The 20,578-nt window shown below is 35.9% G+C and overlaps 1 protein-coding gene and 1 pseudogene across 1 annotated transcript; one reads left to right on the plus strand and one right to left on the minus strand.

Moving 5' to 3' along the window:
• Positions 1–9,204: 9,204 nt before the first annotated feature.
• LOC127095186 (uncharacterized) lies at positions 9,205–9,663 on the plus strand. Its single transcript, XM_051033913.1, has one exon. It carries the CDS (start codon positions 9,205–9,207, stop codon positions 9,661–9,663), a length of 459 nt encoding a protein of 152 aa, XP_050889870.1.
• Positions 9,664–17,550: 7,887 nt separating this feature from the next.
• LOC127095187 (ubiquitin carboxyl-terminal hydrolase 9-like) overlaps positions 17,551–20,578 on the minus strand; it is a 37,647-nt pseudogene continuing 34,619 nt past the window's right edge.

Here is a 20,578-nt window from a genome sequence, read left to right on the forward strand (position 1 = left end):
GTCCAACATGTAGTTCACATCCACCATCCATATGCTAACTATCGACTAACAAATTTAAACCATCTTACTAAATATTACCTATTTAATCTTACATATCTGACTCATTATACTGAAATAGAATATCCATCCACCAAAGTGTTCCTAAATGGAGAAATAGGATAAATACACACTCAAATACGTGTAAAGGTATCGTGGCACTACGTACATCCTGAATCACTTACACATGAAACAAATCAGTGGTCGTGTTATCCGATAGAAACATATAACATCATGCATTATGACATACCCATTCCTTAGCATGTCCAAACACGCAAGAGTAGTTAGTTCATTTGGAAATCTTCTGACTCACAAAAACCCTTGATAAATCATAATCAATAAAAGAAAGTACCAGAGATACTCAATATATCCCTATAATAATAATCAGGATAATTATCAGATCTCATACACTATAGTGATATGCCATGCTATCCCATACACTTATACAAACAAATCATAACTACCATAAACCCATATCTGAGTCTAGTTTATGGGATCACCAATATCCTACTATGACTCGGTGAGACTCCAAGCATACGTCTAGGTTATATAATCGATATATGCAGATAAACATGTTACCTTATATATTTATTTAATTTATTTACTAATGTGACATCATCAGGACATATAAGTCTTATCCGAAGAATAACCATGCACTTTTAATCAATGTATTAGTCACTTAAAATTCACTACCTAGATTTACATCTACGATGTTGTTCAACAAACTAAGGTTTGATCAACAAACTAAGGTTTCATCGAATCCTTCTTGAATCATCCTTCCATTACCCAACTTTCTCAATTATAATACAACATGAGAAACATCATGCCTCACATAACGCATCCCATTTCTAAGCGTATGATTCGTACCCGATCACTTATCACATAGACTTATCCTAAGTACGCAATTCCCAATGGATCCTAGCATATCCTTCTTTGTCTTAACATGACTAATAACTTGATTAATCCACTTTCCAAACATATATTTCATTAGGTCTCCCAATAAGGCCATAATAATGTCTAAAATTGTACTAAATAGCTAAAGGATCATAGGCTATCAACATATAGGATTTCTGACATGTGAAACATATGTTTACACAAGATTTGGATGTTTTACAGCTGGAACAGAGAGAATTATGGACTGGCTGTAATAATGCATTACGACCGTAATACCTGGGAGATAAATTACAGGTTGGCCATAATAATGCATTATGATAGTAATATTTCCCATAACTATCCAAAAAACTACAACATATATCTACACAGAAAACCTAGCTCTTAAAACTCCCTCACACTCATATCCATCATCAAAGAGTGCTTTAAGAATCATTTAAACAACCATAATTTAAGTATTCTAACATGCATTTACATATTCATATGTTAGGGTTAGTAACAGGTAGAATCATAACCTTAAGGAAATGGAAACCCACCTCTTAATAGAAAATGGAGATAATAAACTTGGATGATAAAACCTCTTCCTTTTCCATACACATGCGCACAATCCAATTCTCAAATCCTCCATGCTTTCCTTCATCTCTTGAGGCAAAGGACTTAATTTCTCATTTGATGATTTGATCATGGAATACACATCTATATGATGGTTAGAGGGATGAAACTTTGGAAGATGGGATGTTGATGAAGTTAGATTGCTTACCAAATTTCAAGTTTGAGAGAGAGAGACTTGAGTGAGAATCCCTTTTCTCTTTGATCTCCTCCAAGACTTGCCCTTTGAGAATGGAAATGAAGGTGAATGGAGAATTTCTTCCCTTCTCTTCTTTTTCCATCATGATCTCCCAATTCGAAATGAAGGAAAATTCTGATTTTTTTTCCTAAGCTACAAATATATAAGTCTTCCCAACCCAAAAACACCATTATGCCCTTCATTTTACTAGTAGAATCTCGATTCTACTTTTGCTTAAATGAGTAGACTAGTAGCTCTAAACATGATTCTTACTACTTTAAGTCTCTACTTTACTTAATATCTCACGTGAGTCTAATGGAAATTGACCAAAACAATATTGATGGTAAAATTACTAATTTACCCCTAGGTCTTTAAATTCCATTTATTGATGAATTTTGCAGGTTTCGAACAGGTATTCATGGTTGGGATATTACAATAATCGTAAATTGCGATTGATAATGCTTCAATTTTTTTTGGGGAAATCTTAAGATCTCTTTGTTATCATTTAGGAAGAAACAATATTGCATATTGTTTTGGTCTAGATTGGTAAAAAATTATTACGCTAGTTGCATATTTTCTCATGTCTTGACTATTAGAAAAGTTCATTTTTTTAGATATATTGAATAACTGTTTTAAAATGCTCATGCATTGAACGTACTTTTTAAAGGGCTTCAAAAAATACAATAGTGTAATTTTCAAATTTGAGATTTTGCCGACAGTTTTGTACGACTGTGATTACACCGACGGTTGTGTGTGATCTATAATGAATCCAACTTGTATAATAGGGATAATGTGTTGCTAAAAAATCTTAAAATGTATGAACTTCATTTATTGTAGTTGTGTCCTTCAATAGTGTGAAACCTCATGTTTATTTTTTACTACCCGAGGACACCACTGGTCTCGTTGTTCTGAGATCCTTATTGGATACTTTGTTACGATGCCGAGAACAAAAAGGTGTGTAAGATCGAGTTTTGTGCACCATGGATTGATACAGAAGGAAATGTGAAATAAAAATGTGAAATACAACAACATTGAGATGAATATTGTTGAATATTTAAAGGTTATATGGAGAACATATCACTATAGACAAACGAAGGAACCGGTTGAGTTTGACGCGTTAATTACTAAGTCTGTCAATGATATAATCAAGATGTTGAAACATTAATGATCATCAATTAGTTTATAAGTTTTATTATTTAGTATTGTTTTGTTAAGTTATGTAATTGTTCGTGTTAATTTATGTTATTTGTCATGTGTTAAGTTATGTTAATTGTCAAGTGTTAAGTTATGTTAATCACGCAATAATGAAATCGGTACAGTGTTATCTAGTAAATTATATGATATAAATGTTTGAGTAATAATACAAATAATATACAAATAATACAATAATAATAAGAATAATATATAAACAACCCCCACCCCTACCGAGTTATGTGTGTTGCCTGCGATGCCAAAGTATAAATCTCACCATATGGGTTTACCAAACCCATGAGGTTATCCATAATGACTAGTCTCATTTGCAGATGATATTGGTCAGCCACAACAAGCGGAGGCGGTGAAGGCATTGATAGGTCATCACAAGGTCCCTCATCATCTGCGTGCTCAACTGATGGGATGATGCTAGAGTTTGATACACTAAAATACCACTCTAAGTAACCATCAACAAACTGCGTAGGGAACTGAACCTCTAATGCATGATTTGTAATGACACAAGCATAGCTGACAACATTACCCATAAACCATATACCAATGCCCTCAGCTAGAACATGAGGGGTTGGTCACGGGATTTCGTTGACATACCCAAATTGGCATAGGCACCTCTCAGATAAGTGTCTAGCCATTAAGGTCTACCATCACAATAACAAGAAAAGGGAAGTATCATCAAACTCTCGATGCAATCTATGGTCTGCATGAAGAGAAATCACTCTATAATATGCAGCGTAGAACAAAAATTTCTCTTTAGTTGATCCTTACAAATGATTCATGATTAGTGATAGAATGATTACCTCGTGTGGGGATTAACACCTTTGGTGTAGAATCAGAGGGATGATCACGAGCATTGAATGAAGAACAACATATCTACTTATTCCACACGTACATAATGCCTTCAATCTCAGTGTTAGCTGCTACAAATAAACACTTTGAGAGAGAGAGGGATATATATATATATATATATATATATATATAGAGAGAGAGAGAGAGAGAGAGAGAGAGAGAGAGAGAGAGAGAGAGAGAGAGAGAGTTTAAAAATAAATTTGCATAAAGTGAAAAGCTTTTGCACAAGGGTTCTATTTATAGAACTACTTGTGTGGGATGTGTCATGCCCCAATTATTTCCTACCTAATTTGCATTTCATTTTTCTTTTTTCAGTTTATTTTCATCTGCGTCAACATGACCATTTCATATGGTCTTGTATTGTCATCAGTTTAAAAATCATTCATTTGCATATGTTTAACTTGTTGACCTTGTTTATCAGGGAGTCTTGTTTGTTTCATTTGAGGTTTCTCTGCTAGTTTTTAGAGGATCTTAAGTCTTATAAATTGAATGTTTGTTCCATTACTGAGAAATTTCAATTATATCACAAAAGATACCGCTTTGACGATTATCAGAGAGTCTGGTTTGTTTCATTTGAGGTTTCTCTGCTAGCTTTTAGAGGATCTTAAGTCTTATAAATTGAAAGTTGCCTCCATTATTGGGAAACTTTTATTATATCACGAAAGATACCACTCTGACGATTATCAGAGAGTCTTGTTTGTTTCATTTGAGGTTTCTCTGCTAATTTTCAGGGGATCTTAAGTCTTATAACTTAATAGTTTGTTTCATTATTGCGAAGTTTCAATTATATCACAAAAGATTTTGATGTGCTGATTATCAGAGAGTCTTGTTGTTTTATACTCTACCAATTCTCACAAAGTCTCACTTTTTTAAGACAAAAGTTTTGGGTCTTTTCGTATCTAATTGACTTCTACCTTGAAAGTATAAACACTGTGGCAGATCATCCTCCCGGGTTTAAGGCAATTAGATAGGGGCAATTGCCATACCCCAATTTTGTCCTACCAAATTCACATTGCATTTTTTTTTTTCAAATTATTTTCATCCGCATCTAAATGACCATTTCATCTGGTCATGTATTATCATCAGTTTAAAAATCATTCATCTGCATAAGTTTGACTTGTTGACTTTGTTTATACATTTCCATGTTTTTCTACACTAGTTCAATAAATTCATTTGCATAATTTGTTGACCACTAGCTTGCATGTGAAGCAAAGTCAAAGTCAATGTTTGACCTTTGACTTTATTTCATTCAAGTTTCATTTTATATAAGTCCTTAATCGTTCCATTTTTATTCCAAGTTTTGTTTTAATCCTTTTAATTCATTTTTTAATCTTTGGTATTGTTGTTAATTACAGTTAGAGGTTTTATAAAATAAATAAAACATTTTGTCATTTTAATCAAATTAGGTTATTTTTTTATTTTTTTTAGTTTTATTTTTAGAGCATCTAAAATATATAAAAAATAATAGATTATATAAGTATTTTGTCAATCAATTTTTTCCATCACATCCACATTGTATTTCAATAAATAAAAAAAGAGATTTTAGGGATAAGTAGAACTAAAATAAATTGGTTTTATTTACATGTGGATATTACATTTTTTTTTGTAGAATATTACATTAATAAAAATATCATTACACAAATAAAAAAAAAGAAAAGGGAAGATATGTTTTTCTGTAAGTCCCGTGCCTCCTTCACGTACAACATCAGTACCATCTATCACCTCCATGCTCATGTTCATTATCACGACATATACATCAAGAAGAGAACAAACAATTAGCAAATCATAACATCATACACACATTTACATACATCCATAGCGAATTCAGTCACACTTTTCTCACCTAGAATTCAAATGAAATTCAATTTCAAAGAAAACACAAATGAAATTCACATTCTAATAAACAAATTCAAAATTACTCAATCTCAACCCTTTATCAACATAAGTTACACGGATTGCATCTATAGTTTCCCCCTAAAAATCACTCTTGCTCACACTTTTTTCCCCTCCCAACCATTCATTCTTACACTATAAAATTACCTCTTACTGCTCACTCAAAAAAGGCATTCAACCATCCAAATTCTGCAGAAATTGCTACCAAATCTCTTACCCAAAAAGCTGAAAAATAACTCTCTAAACTTTTCATCAATGTTTAGCAGAGCTCGGTGATAACCATCAATCTCGGCACAGTCAAAACATGACATAAGCAGGAAGGAGATGAAGAAGACGGTGAAAGCAAAAATGCAGCAGATGGATTGGAAATGATATCTAGATATTACAATCAAAACATTCAAGTATGGTAGACATTCCTTTGATCTTGATTCTGAGCCTTTATTTCCTTCATTCTTCTGCACTTTTTTTTCATTGGAATTTGCAAACACTTTGACATATTAAAATATGGGTTAGGGATTGATGACGGTCTGTCATTGCATGAATTTAGTCGAAGAATCAGATCAAAACAAGTGAAAGATGAGCCAAAATAAAGAACATAGACAAAAAAAATGAGGAAAAAAATAGCTAGTGTGAAGATTGTGGACTTAGTGAAAGTGTGAATGAAAAAGGAGCAAAAAAGAGTGCAACTTCAGAAATAATCACATGCATCATCGCGCAATCGATTGGGCCCATAAAAGTTGCATCACACAATACAAGTCATCACTGCGATGATCCCTTTTTTCTGGGATTTTCTGACAAGTTCTGGTCCATTCTGAAGCTAATAAAAGGGGATTTTCTGCACTTTCACAAAAGTTACAATTTGGAGAGAGCAAAACACGAGTTTTACAGCACCAAGGGTGATTTTTAGGGGATTTTAAGCCATTAGAGGTCATTACTTCAAGGGAATTCATATGTTATTTTCATCTATCAATTGTGGTATTATTATTTGAATTATGAGTAGATAAGCTTCTCTAGGTTAGGTTGTTTTATGATGAACCTATTTCAATATTGTTGGATTCTATGTTGATTTGACTTTGTATGAACCTTTTGATCTATAATAAAATTCAATTGCTTATTATTCTTAATGTTTTTTATGTGAGATACTCTTTTAATCTGATCTTGGGCACATAGGGAATACTGATCATTAGTCTATGTGTTGGACCTAGGGAAATTGTTGTACTTACGCTGGTTGAATAGGAATAGAAGACCCCGAGTAATGGCATAGGGAATTAACGTTGTATACATCGCCTAACCCTGCTTACAATGGAGGAGTAGGGATAGAAAGCTCCGAGTAGTGGTTAGTGAGTTATTTTGTTAGGGATCGACTATAATAATTTTGTTAATTCGTCGTGGGGTTATAGTTAGAAGATCATTCATACAAGGTATCAAACATCTACAATATAGGAATAGAGGATTCTAAAACACAACTTGACCACTTTCGTGATTCTGTTTAATCGCTAATTTACTTTTCGCACTAAAACTTGAAAACCCTATTTTTCTTACTAGTTTTTATACATTGCACACATTTTGTCTTGCTTGAAGGCAACCCATGTGGATTCGATCTTTTTTTATTACTGCGACATTATCGGTACACTTGCCGAGAAGTTATCAAGTTTTTGGGGCCGTTGCTGGGGACTGTTGATTTTTCAACAAGGCGACGTTTAGGAAATGTTTTAATTTTAGTCTTTTTTATTTTTGTTTTATTTTCTTGATTTTCATAATGTTACTGAGGTATTTTCTTTTTGTGTAAGCATAGTTCAGGGTCCACATTAATACCATTTGATCCAGAAATTGAAAGAATCACACGTGCTCGCATAAAAGCTGTTAGAGAAGCAGCTCTGGACGATGGAATATCATTAGAAAAGAAACTATCAAGTTCTTCTGACTCTGAAGAGGAAGTCACCATGGAAGCTCTACCACCCCTAACTATGAGGGATTACTGTAAAAAAACGATGAAGAACAGGTTTCGAGAGGGTTTGTATCGGAAGACCCTGCTAACTTTGATATTAAAAATTCTACACTTTCAGGTTTAAGAGAAAATATGTTCGATGAGAATGTGATTAGAGACCAGTGGGTGCATCGCGTCTTGCACTATTTTACGAAACATCTTCAATGTGAAAACCAACTAATATCACTGAAGACCAGGTTAAATTGAGGTTGTTTGGATTCTCACTGATTGGAAAGGCGGAAGATTGGTTACTTTGCCATCCAAATTGAACATTTCGGACTTGGAAGAAATTGGAGGATAAATTCCTAGAAAGATTCTTCACTACTACTCAGTTTACCGAGCGCCGAGCAGAAATTATGAATTTTGAGCAGCAAGAAACTAAGTCACTTTATGACTCTTGGGAAAGATTCAAACTTGTTATGCAGATGCCTAGATCACAATATGAATAACATGAAGCAAATGCAAAAATTTCATTAAAGGTCTCAAGAACAAACTCATTTGTTCTTGGATGCTTTCGCAGGAGGTGTTATCCTCCAGGTGACTGAACCACAAGTAAAAGACCTTATTGAGAAGATGTGTATGAATGAGTATCGTTCAAAAAGTAAAAGGTTAGTGAAGATTGAAATTGTTGGCATGCCTAAAGGTATGTTAGTTATTGATACCCATACTGCTATGTTAGCTCAGATTGAATTGTTAAATAAAAAGTTAGTTAAAAGTAACTTAGGTAAAGTTAACGTGAGCCAAGTACAGGCACATAGGTGTAATTCCGGTGGAGGAGAACATGCGAATGGAAGGTGCTCGTTGGAAGGTACAAGTGAGGAGGTCTAATTTTCTAATTTTCATAAGAATAACCCGTATTCCAACACATACAATCTGGGTTGGAAAGATCACTCAAATTTTCGTTGGAGCAATAATCAAAATTCAAATGCTAACCAAGGTAAACAATAAAGCCAACAAGATTTGTTTCAAAGATAGATGTCACAGTTGGGAGAGACCTTGCATAATTTCATTAAAGTCACTCAAAATATCTTTGATCAGGTAAATAAGAACCATGAAACTATGAGTAGAAACAATGATGCATCAATTAAGAATTCGGAGACACGTATTGGTCAGTTATCTAGACAAATAGTTGTTTGCCTAGCTCAAGTGGAGGATTCATAGGTAACATTGTAGATAATCCTAAGAATAATCATGCAAGGTTGTGGAAATAGATTTTGGGGTAATTACTAAAAATGGTGAAGCTAAAATAGTTAAAGCAGGTGTAATTGAGAAAAAATAAGGTGTGATAAAAAAAGAAGAGAGTAACAATCAAGGTCACCAAGAGGAAAGAGGAGTCACCCTTGATCAACTCACCGATAAAAACTCTCCTTGGAGAAGAACAAAGAAGCAGATCCTGGCTGAACCAAATCCTCCTTTACCGGATTACATGAAACCACCGTACCCGATAATTAAAAAGAAACTGGTTCAAGCTTAGGAAGCAGGGATGTTTACAAAGTTCAAGGAAATCCTAGTTACTCTCTAGGTAAGTATTTAGTTCCATGAAATATTATAAATAATGCCTAAGTTTTCTAAATTTAAGAATGAATTACTAAAGGGGACAAAAGAGAAAGTGGTCAAGGAACATGTAAACATAACCGAAAAGGATGATGTGGTAATACATCAATCTTTGCCACCAAAATTAAAAGACCCAGGTAAGTTTACTATTTCTTGTAATATCAGTATAGTGAATATTTCGTATGCTCTATGTGATCTTGGATCTAACATAAATGTTATGCCACTAAAAACGGTTAAAGAATTGAAATTGGGTGAGATCACACTGAGTAACATGACTCTCACTCTAGCTAACTCATTTGTTACTCAATCAATTGTTATTTTACGTGACGTGTTAGTACATGTTGATGGATTAGTGTTTCCTGCAAATTTTGTAGTGCTTGGTACAAAAGGAGATTCAAGAGGATCTGTTATTCTCGTACGACCATTCTTGGCAATCGAGAAAGTAAAGATTGATGTATAAACGAGTGAACTTATCTTGAAGTTCAATAAAGAGAAGGTGGTTTTCAAGGTGTATGATTGGACACTGTATGTGGAGAATTTGGATACTTTCTACCATCTGGAGGAAAAAGGTAGGAAAGTAGACAAAGGAACAAGAAGAAGTGAAGTGGCTGGTGTGAGGCTATCCCTTGCGCCTGACGTGCCTTAGACATGGATCGTCAAGCTAATGACGTAAAAAAAGTGCTTGATGGGAGGCAACCCATCAGTAAGAATTTATTTTTATGTCATAGTGAATTCTAATTTTTAAAATTTTCAATTTTTGTCTTATGTTGTTGGAAGAGAAAATAGGTAAAAAAAGAAAAGAAAGAAAAAGGGAAAGAAAAAAGAGAGGAAAGCTTCAGATCCTGGTATAATCACGCATCATATCACATGCCTGATAGGGCTCTATCGCGCACATGATATAGGCATCACACGCGCGATAGAGACATTGGGGAGATTCTGAGTTCCATTGGCATCATGCGTGCTATGAGGTTATGACGCACGCGATATGACATTTGGAGGGAGACGTTGGAGGGAGACGTTGGAGGTAACTGTTGCTAACGCGTACACGACGAAACTATAATGCGCGCGATGAGAAACGACTGGTTGGCCTATAAATAGTTGTTTTCAAATCACTTTTCCCTCATAATTCTCTTATACTCCTCTACTTTCTACTTTTTACTCTAAGCTAAAGTCTGCGCAAATTTTCTTCTTCTTTTTCTTCGTGTGTATTGTTTTTGTTTTTGTTGTAGGCATCATTGCTCCCAAAAGAGGATACGTGTCAAGAGGCTAATCACCAATGGCTTCCCTAACGCTTAATGCTCCGACGTTCCCAAACCTCAAATTTCAGGCTGACGCGCATGCTGAAAAATTTCTCAAGTTAGTGGATTACCACATTATGATGAAAAGAGCATTTGATTTGAATGATTTGCAAGGTTTGAACAAATATGAGAGCTTTTGCAATAAAGAAAATGGTTAAGTTTTAATAATTTTATTCATGAAACAAATAAGAGTATTGTAAGACCCCAATTTTGACCCTAAGATCTCTCATGATATACCATCATATGCATTGGCATTGAGGTCACACCTTGGCACCCTCCTCCCCCCTCATTCATTTGGTTTGCATTGGGAGATATCACCAAGCACCATTTGATTGTATCATAATTTGTATTTTATCATTTTTACTAACCAAAATACCAAAAATATGTCTTTTCATTTATCTAACTCTTTTGTAGGTAGGGCACATGCTCACCTTTGATCTATCAAGTTCATATCTAGGGTTTAAGACCCTCAGAGTAAGGATTTCAATCAAGAATTTGTTTACTATGGCTCTAGCATCATATATGGATCCTCATGAGCTTCACATATTATTTTGGTCAAAAATTCATCAAAAGTTTGGAATTGGTTTGCCTTGGAAACCCTAGTTCATCTGGGTATCTTGTGTAACTTCTTCATCAAGCTTCTTCAACAATTGATCAAAGATTTCATAGGATACTTCAAATTTCATCATCTTATGCATATATGATATCCCATGAGTCCCAAAAGTCAAGAGAATTGCAATCTAGCAAGTTGGTTGATGGGGGTTGACCAGAGGAATTCATCTAATCAAATCCGGGGTCCCCTAGACCCTATCTCCTACAATTTTTGTCATATGAAAATGATTCCAAGAAAAACGTTACTCTAAGTGACATTCCAAACAACTTTAATGTTTATGTCTAGAGCTAGTTTTGCTTGGAAAGTCAATTTTTATGGTGAAAGATTATATGTCATTTTGTCTAAACCCTAATTTGGAGCTCAACTTCCCAAGGTCATAACTTGCTCAATCTTTATGAGATAAAATATTTCCAAGTTTCACAATCAAATTAAATGTGTCTACTTCAACTTTTATGTTTAGAGGAATAGCTAATTCAACTTTTATGAGCATGTGATATGAGGATACATTATAGGTCATTTTGGACCAATACCATTGAACAAGTGATTTTCCTCAACTTCAAAAATGCCTAACTCCTTCATATTAAATCCAAATGAGTTCAAATTTATGAAAATTTTGAAGGACTTTTAAAGAGATACAACTTTGATGAAGGAACGTTTCTCATTTGAAGCTCACACAAAATGTTAGCCAAGGTGGAATAAGTGAACAAATGGCTTGACACTTAGAATTTTTTTTGATATGTTAAAATTTTCAAACTTCCACCTCAAAATTCATCATGGTACAAGCTTCAAATGGAAAGGGGTTCAACATGAAAGTTGTTCCTCTTGATCTAACCTTTTCAAAAAGTCCAATTTCATCCATTTTGGACAAGATTTGAATAGGCTGCACATGGCTTGAACATTGCATCATCATTTGACAAAGATCAAACTTCAAGCTTCCATATACATTTGCCTTGCATTCCAAGTTGATTTCATACTTACTCACACTCAATTATGGAGCAAAAGGAATGATCTCGTGGGCCCGTACACACCCATGTACACATGTATCACTCATGGCCAATTTTGGAAACTCAATTGTAAGGTGCAAATATCATGTGATTCAGCTATAAATAGAGGCCCATGTGCTTAGAATTAAGGACTCCCTCGCGCCAGCTTTGATCCCAAACACTAAACCCTTACATTTGATAGGATAATCCTAAGAATTTTCTTTGGAAATTGAGTTTGAATCTCACAGTTTTGAGATTCAAAACTCCAGGGATCCAAGACCTTTTCTGCATTCTATTCTACTTCTGCAAGCATCCTGAGCAAGATCAAGCACGAGCCAAAGCAAGAACAAGTGAATCTCGACCTGCATTAAAGGTATTTTCTAGAAAATTTCATCTCTTCGATTCTCACTCAATTCTCCATAATTCTATTGGATCCTTGGTTGTTTGAAGTCCTACCAATGTAGGCAACAAGATTGAGTTTCTTTGAGGTCAAATCGAAGCAACTTAGATCATGCACCTCAAATGTCAACTCCTTGTATCTCTCAATATACTTGGAGTTAGGATAAATTGAGACCATATACGTGCTCAGTGTCATTTTTACTTTAAAATCATGTCCTCCTTTTTTATTTTAGTGATGGTTATTATTGGACCAGTCCGGCGAGGCTCGCCCGAGAAGGAGACCGGAGATTTGCTCCGGTGGTGAGTTGGTAAGGTCTAGAGCCACATGATCTGTTTGATTTGTTTTAATCACGAGCGTTGGTTTGAATTACCAAGTTTGTGGCGCGCTGACTAGAGTCCACAATGGATTGCACGCTTGTGGCCACTTGATCTGCCACCTCAATTAATGAGGGAGATCAAGTGGTCCACGTTTTTTCTGATTATTTGATTTTCATTTTATTTGTGTTATTTTCATTAATTCATATTAATTTTAATATTGATCCAAAAAATATGAGAGTTTCACCAAAAAAATTTAAATAAATTCCTCTTTCATTTTCTGAATTAAAATTATTTTTTGGATCACTATTAATATTTTCATGATTTTCATGATTTTGTGAATATTTTTATTTGTTTAAAAATAGTTTTAAGTTTCAAACAATTATGAAATGTTTTCTCCAAGGTCTCTTGACCTTGTTTGACCTATGATAAATCTCATGGCCATTTCTTTGGTGTTTTGATGAGGTTTTAGAAAATTGACCAACCATAATATAATTTAATGCATATTGTAGTTGATTTTAATTGATTAAATGCCAAATAAATTGTGTTGAACTTCTACTATTGACTTGTTGAGTTTGACTTGTGTTGTTGAGCCTTGGTCAAGGTTGATTTGTGATAACGCGAAAATACATCGTATATTTGCCTTGATTTACACTCAAAAATCGTACCACTTTTATTTATATTCTGATTACTTCGCAAGTGTTCGAGTTATTTTTGCAGGTATTTCAATTCCCATGCTTAAATGAGCAAAGTATAGAAAAGGAAGGAAAAGAAGAAGAAACAGAAGAGAAAACAGCAGAAAAGCAGAGAATACAAATTATGTGCATGTGACGGCCGTGACAAAGCCTGTCACGACCGTCACGCCCAGCCTGTCACGACCGTCACAGGCCCATCACGACTGTCATAGGGCCAAAATTAGTGCATTGAATGTGTCAACAGAAGTGATCCACACGACCCTTATTTCTCATTCCTCAGCCACTTTCCCGCGGATTTCTCACTCAACCAAGTCACCCTTATTTCTCTCAACCGCCAAGACCAAATGGATAATATAAAAGGATGGAAGTTGGAAACCTACAGGCACGCTTAATTTTCAACGCTGAATTTTCCTCTCGGAAGCCAGCTTTCAAGACTTTTCTCTGCACTTTATTTTTCCACAGCAATTCTGTTTTTCTTTTATTTTTCTTCAGCAACATTATTCTTTTTTACCCTTCAGAGCTTTGATTTTCCCTTTTCCCTTTCCGTTTTTCATTTAGCCAAAGTAGTAGTTTCCTACACTAGAGAACTACTACAATTTATTTAATTTAGTTTAAGCAATTATTTCGAAGAAGCAGAATCCTACCGATCTGTGGAGGACTGCTCAAGTACTTCAAGATTCAACATATTTTATTAATCCAATTTCCAGGTTTTTATTTAATTATAATTGTTATTGCTTTATTATTATTATAATCATGTTTGCTTTATTGTTGATCTGTTTATGTTCGTCTGTGTTTGCATTGTTTAACATGTCCAGCTAAACTACCAATATCGGTATGTAACAATTTAATCAGATGTGATTTAATAATAATCAGTGTAAAACTTCTTTCCTCAAACAATCTTTTTGGCTGTGGTTTTTAATTTAAATTTAATTAACTTTGTCACAAGAGTGAGAAGCTATTTAATATGATTTTTCCACGAGAGTGGGAAATTAACTAAGGTGAGAACCGTCAATCGCGAGAGCATGAGGGTCGAACTGGATAGTAAAAACTAGGCATTGATTTTAAAAACAGCGAGAGCACTTTAAAAGCAATTAGAACTTATTTGTTTTCAAAAAGTATTATTAACTTCAAATGGGATAGCGAGAGCGTACATTCTGACTTAAAGGTATAGTCCAAATCAACAATCACGAGAGTGTGAGATATAACCTTTTAAATAAGTATTTTCTACTGAAAGATATTTGGTACTTAAAATATACACCGGTGACTTATCGAATCCCTGACGATTAATGCGTTGCATACTGATATCCTTCTATTAATATTTTCTTAAGACTTAACTTCCCTTAGATTTAATTTTCTTCAACCAAACTTCTAAAAAACCATTCCCTTAGCTAAACATAGTAACGTCGGTAGCATTAGTTTGACCATCGGTCCCTGTGGGTTCGATATCTTTTAAAACTAAAACGACTAGACTGTGCACTTGCAATCAAGTACCCGATAGACTATATTCTATATACAGTCACGAGACGTATCAAGTTTTTGGCATCGTTGTTGGGGACTAATTTAGTCAAATAGTGCGATTCTTTCGTTGCCCAATATAGACTAAGGCACTCTTTTCTCTATTACTATGTATCACCCAAATTTTCTCTATGATTATTACTCCCAGTATTTTGAGGAATCGCAAAATTCCTATAAATTCAACCTAGAAATATTAATGGAGGATTTCATTGAGATGCAAACTCACTTTAGGATAGAATCTATGATGGAACGCTTTGTGGCTACACAAACTCTTCAGAATGAAGAATTTAGAAAACAAAGTCTTTATACTAATGAAACCCTTACGCAATTGAACATTGTGGTCGAGTCCCTCGTTGCTCACAACGAGGCATTGGAGACTCAAATCTCCCTGCTTGCGCAGACATCACTAAGACCATTCCCAGAGAAACATACGGATGTTGTAACTATCACCAGTGAAAAATTTACCGAAAATCCTAAGGAGAGTGATAATGAGGAGGGTTTAGGTGAGAAAAGAGTAGAGATTGAGAAAGAACCATTGGCACCACCCAAGAGGGAGGTTGTCAAAGAGGTAGAGAAGGAAGAACTATGTGTTGTTCCTTTTCCCTATAAATAACCAATTCCTTTCCCGCGAAGGTCTGTGGAAGTCAAGGTAGACCCCAAATCCGAAAGATATAAAGAGCTATTGGAAAATATCCACACCAATGCACCTTTATTTGAGACCCTGAACAAGAAGAGAAAATTAGAAGACCATGAAACTAGGGAACTCATTAGTATTAAAAGGGGAAAATCAGACTTTGAGGTGGTGGATGCAAAAATTGAACCTAAGCCTGAAAAGGTAGCTCTCAGGATAGAGCCAGAACCACCACCACAAGTTCAGAAGGATAAACTACCTCGCAGAAGAAAAAGAAGAAAAGGTGACAGATATGAGAGATGGATTGATAAGTGGCCATGGAAATCGAGGATAATTACAAGTTTGACTGAAAAGTTACTAGATCTCTTAAGAAAATATCCAACTGCGTTAGGCTACAACATCGCTGACCAAAAAGGAATAAGTCCTTCTATCTGTATGCATCATATTATGCTAGAGGAAGATTGTAAAACCTCTAGAGAACACCAGAGAATGATCAACCCAATCTTAAGTAATGTAGTTAAGGATTAAGTAAAGAAGTTATTAGAGGCGTGATTGCAAAAGTTGTGACCGTTGCATGTGACGAGCGTCACATGCAATGTTACGCCCGTCACAGAAACGCCACGCCCGTTACACATGAAGTATATGACCGTTACACCCGACCGTTGCATGTGACCTCTACGCAAGACCGTTACGTGTGATGATCGTAACAGCCTTGTGACGATCGTCACGGATCCAGAAGGCGCGTAAAAACAGGCGCACTTCTCTTCTTCTTCCTCATCTAATCCTTTTGTTTTCCTCAACCATCCCACTCACACCACTCTTTTCTCCATTAACCATTCCATCACATCCTATTTTAAGCGAGAAATGAGTGAGTTCCCTATAACTCATGAAATCCATCTCTTCCATCAAAACCTATATTTGCAAATTTGCACACTTAATGGCCCGTCAAGAGAGAGCTGCTCCCGACCTCTCAAATATCGTATTCAGAGAAGGAGAAGTCGGCGAGCGACAAAGATACAACTATCTCAGGTTCTATCAATGCTCAGTCCAAGCTACGAGGTATGTTGATAATGACTGTCTGACGGAGCTGGGACTTTCAGATGGCGTAGAATGGATGCTGAACAACTCTAGTTTGACACAGCTTTGCACCAACTCGCAACCAACTTATGAGGCGCTGGCCTTGGAATTCTTGAGTTCATTCTCCTATATTACCCCTCCTGGTGCAACTCGGTTTATCACCGGAGCCGCCACATTTAGAATGTTCGGTACCGAGTATTCCCTGAACCAAACTCAAATAGCGTGAATACTTGGCTTCTGACATGGAGAGGGAGTTCACTGTTATATCCCTTACGAATGGTCAGAGATAACATTTGGAGTGTGGCATAGCCTTACCAACATGAACGTCATAAGCTAGGATACGTTCAACGCAACATACATCCATAACCCAACTATAAGATATTTCCACCGAGTCTTAGGGCACACGATTTTCGGAAGAGTCAACAATCACAAGATAAACTCTAAGGAGCTCTTCTTTCTTCATTGTGTGTTCACCCCGGTGGCGTTCAATGCCACCCCATTCTTGTTGGCCAACATCCAGGTTGCATGCATGAGAGGCAGCACGGTGTTCTGTTTTAGAGGAATCATCATCTCCATAGCATTAGGCCAAAATCTGGGGGATAGGCTCGCCAACTTACCTGCCTTGTCAGCCGAGTTCCTCAACATTGACTATTTTCGTTCCTCGCACCTCATCAAGGTCAGAGACGACGGGAAGTACCATCCTATGGTTCGGAACAAGATAGTTCGAAGCATCATTATGCCCAACAGGAACCGTATAGATCCGCAGAATATGGCGAATTGGATTTTTGATCTGAACACTCTTTAGCCCAATGAAGGAGATCCTAATAATGGAGAGGATGAAGTTGAAGAGGAACTTGATCGAGAAATGCCACAACCACCTCCTGAGTATGCTGCAAAGACATCTTCCCGAGGCCAACAAAGAAATGAGCGATGACCCGCCACCATGGAAGGCATCTATGCTGAGATGTTGCGACACAACCAGAGGATGGAGGAGCGCTAGATAGAAATGATGCAAACAATCCAGCAGATACAGAGGGATCAACATGACTATGTGAACTGGCACGACCAGGGGATGGCGGAACTTTCCGAAGAGATGAGTGCCCTGACACATCGCGTTGATGCCATCCAGGAGTACACTCAGCATGTGGGGTTGGATCCTACCCAGCGTGGTAGAAGTGAGTGTGCACGAGCAAGAGTTAGAGCGGGCAAAGCCCAACGTCGTGACGACGAGTAGTGATCTTCGTGTTTCTTCCCTTTTCATTCTTTATATTGTCGCATTGAGGACAATGCTTTGTTTAAATATGGGAGGAAATCCTTGTCTTTCCTTTACTTGTTTCTATTTTTAGCCATAACAATTTTTTTTTGTCTTTATCTAATCGTTCATTCATTTATATCTAATTTTCCATAACAAAATTTTTGTTTTGAAGTTAAATGCATACCCTACAAGTATATAGGTTGCCTTACAGAGGTTCTGTTAGGAAACTAAGAAAAATCTAACAAGATTGATACCGTCCTGACACCTTAGATCTCTCACTTTTATGAGATCAATTTGAATACCCATTATACCAATACCTAAAGTCTCCATTCTAGATTAACCCCTAGTATTTTATACTAGCAGTCAGCACCGTCTTAAACACAAACCATGTGAAGAGCCGATGAATATAAGTGATTGATGCCTACAAATTAAGAAGATCCTTCATACTTTTTCTATCGAGAAATTGAAAAATGCACCATACAAACGGTTGCAAGATGTACAAAAGGAAGGAACAGAAAAACCCGACTGGTTGGTTCAGAGGTACCTGGTACTGGACTCGGTAGGGCGAACCACGGTTCGATCCCCCAAAACCTTCAAATGGGATATATAAAGGGTTACCACACTAGTGTACCATACCATGTGCTAAAAAAGGATCAAAGTCACAAACCGGCTACATCACTAAGCGCGTGTAAAGGCAAAGGGCTTAATGTGATTACGCTAGAATGAAATCGGGTGAAATAGGAACGAGAAGCATTAGGTTGAGCTATAATAGCATGATTCGAACCGGTTTGTATCAACGGAGAGATCTACGTTAATGCTTATTGCTTGTGTCGTCACTACATCTTTAGTGTTTTACTTGAGTATCTATTATCTTAATGAAGTACCTAACAACCACGTACGAATTGGAAATGTGTTATGTATTCGCATTTAACTAGTGTTTTCAAATGTTATTTGCTTGAGGACAAGCAAAGATTTAAGTTTAGGGGAGTTTGATAACGCGAAAATACATCGTATATTTTCCTTGATTTACACTCAAAAATCGTACCACTTTCATTTATATTCCAATTATTCCGCAAGTATTCGAGTTATTTTTGCAGGTATTTCAATTCCCATGCTTAAATGAGCAAAGTATAGAAAAGGAAGGGAAAGAAGAAGAAACAGAAGAGAAAACAGCAGAAAAGCAGAGAATACAAATTATGTGCATGTGACGACCGTCACAAAGCCTGTCACGACCGTCACGCCCATCCTGTCACGACCGTCACAGGCCCGTCACGACCGTCACAAGGCTAAAATCAGCGCATTGAATCTGTCAACAGAAGTGATCCACACAACCCTTATTTCTCGTTCCTCAGCCACTTTCCCGTGGATTTCTCACTCAACCAAGTCACCCTTATTTCTCTCAACCGCCAAGACCAAATGGAGAATATAAAATGATAGAATTTGGAAACCTACAGGCACACTTAATTTTTAACGTTGAATTTTCCTCTCGGAAGCCAACTTTCAAGACTTTTCTCTGCATTTTATTTTTCCACAACAATTCTGTTTTTCTTTTATTTTTCTTCAGCAACATTATTCATTTTTACCATTCAGAGCTTTGATTTTCCCTTTTCCCTTTCCGTTTTTCATTTAGCCAAAGTAGTAGTTTACTACACTGGGGAACTACTACAATTTATTTAATTTAGTTTAAGCAATTATTTCGAAGAAGCAGAATCCTACCGACCTGTGGAGGACTGCTCAAGTACTTCAAGATTCGGCATATTCTATTAATCCAATTTCCAGGTTTTTATTCAATTATAATTGTTATTGCTTTATTATTATTATAATCATGTTTGCTTTATTATTGATCTGTTTATGTTCGTCTATGTTTGCATTGTTTAACATGACCGGCTAAACTATCAGTATCGGTATGTAACAATTTAATTAGACGGGATTTAATAATAATCAGTGTAAAACTTCTTTCCTCAAACAATCTTTTTGGCTGTGGTTTTCAATTTAAATTTAATTAACTTTGTCACAAGAGTGAGAAGCTATTTAATACGATTTTGCCACGAGAGTGGGAAATTAACTAAGGTGAGAACCGACAATCGCGAGAGCGTGAGGGTCAAACTGGATAGTAAAAACTAGGCTTTGATTTTAAAAACAGCGAGAGCACTTTAAAAGCAATTAGAACTTATTTATTTTCAAAAAGTATTTTAACTTCAAATGGGACAGCGAGAGCGTACATTCTGACTTAAAGGTATAGTCCAAATCAACAATCACAAGAGTGTGAGATAAAGCCTTTTAAATAAGTATTTTCTACTAAAAGATATTTGGTACTTAAATTATACACTGGTGACTTATCGAATCCCTGACGATTAATGCGTTGCATACTGATATCCTTCTATTAGTATTTTCTTAAGACTTAACTTCCCTTAGATTTAATTTTATTCAACCAAACTTCTAAAAAATCATTCCCTTAGCTAAACATAGTAACATCAGTAGCATTAGTTTAACCATCGGTGCCTGTGGGTTCGATATCTTTTAAAAATAAAACGCCTAGACTGTGCACTTGCAGTCAAGTACCCGATAGAATATATTCTATATACAATCACGAG

Source organism: Lathyrus oleraceus, chromosome 6, assembly GCF_024323335.1.
Source record: "Lathyrus oleraceus cultivar Zhongwan6 chromosome 6, CAAS_Psat_ZW6_1.0, whole genome shotgun sequence".
Classification (NCBI taxonomy): domain Eukaryota; kingdom Viridiplantae; phylum Streptophyta; class Magnoliopsida; order Fabales; family Fabaceae; genus Lathyrus; species Lathyrus oleraceus.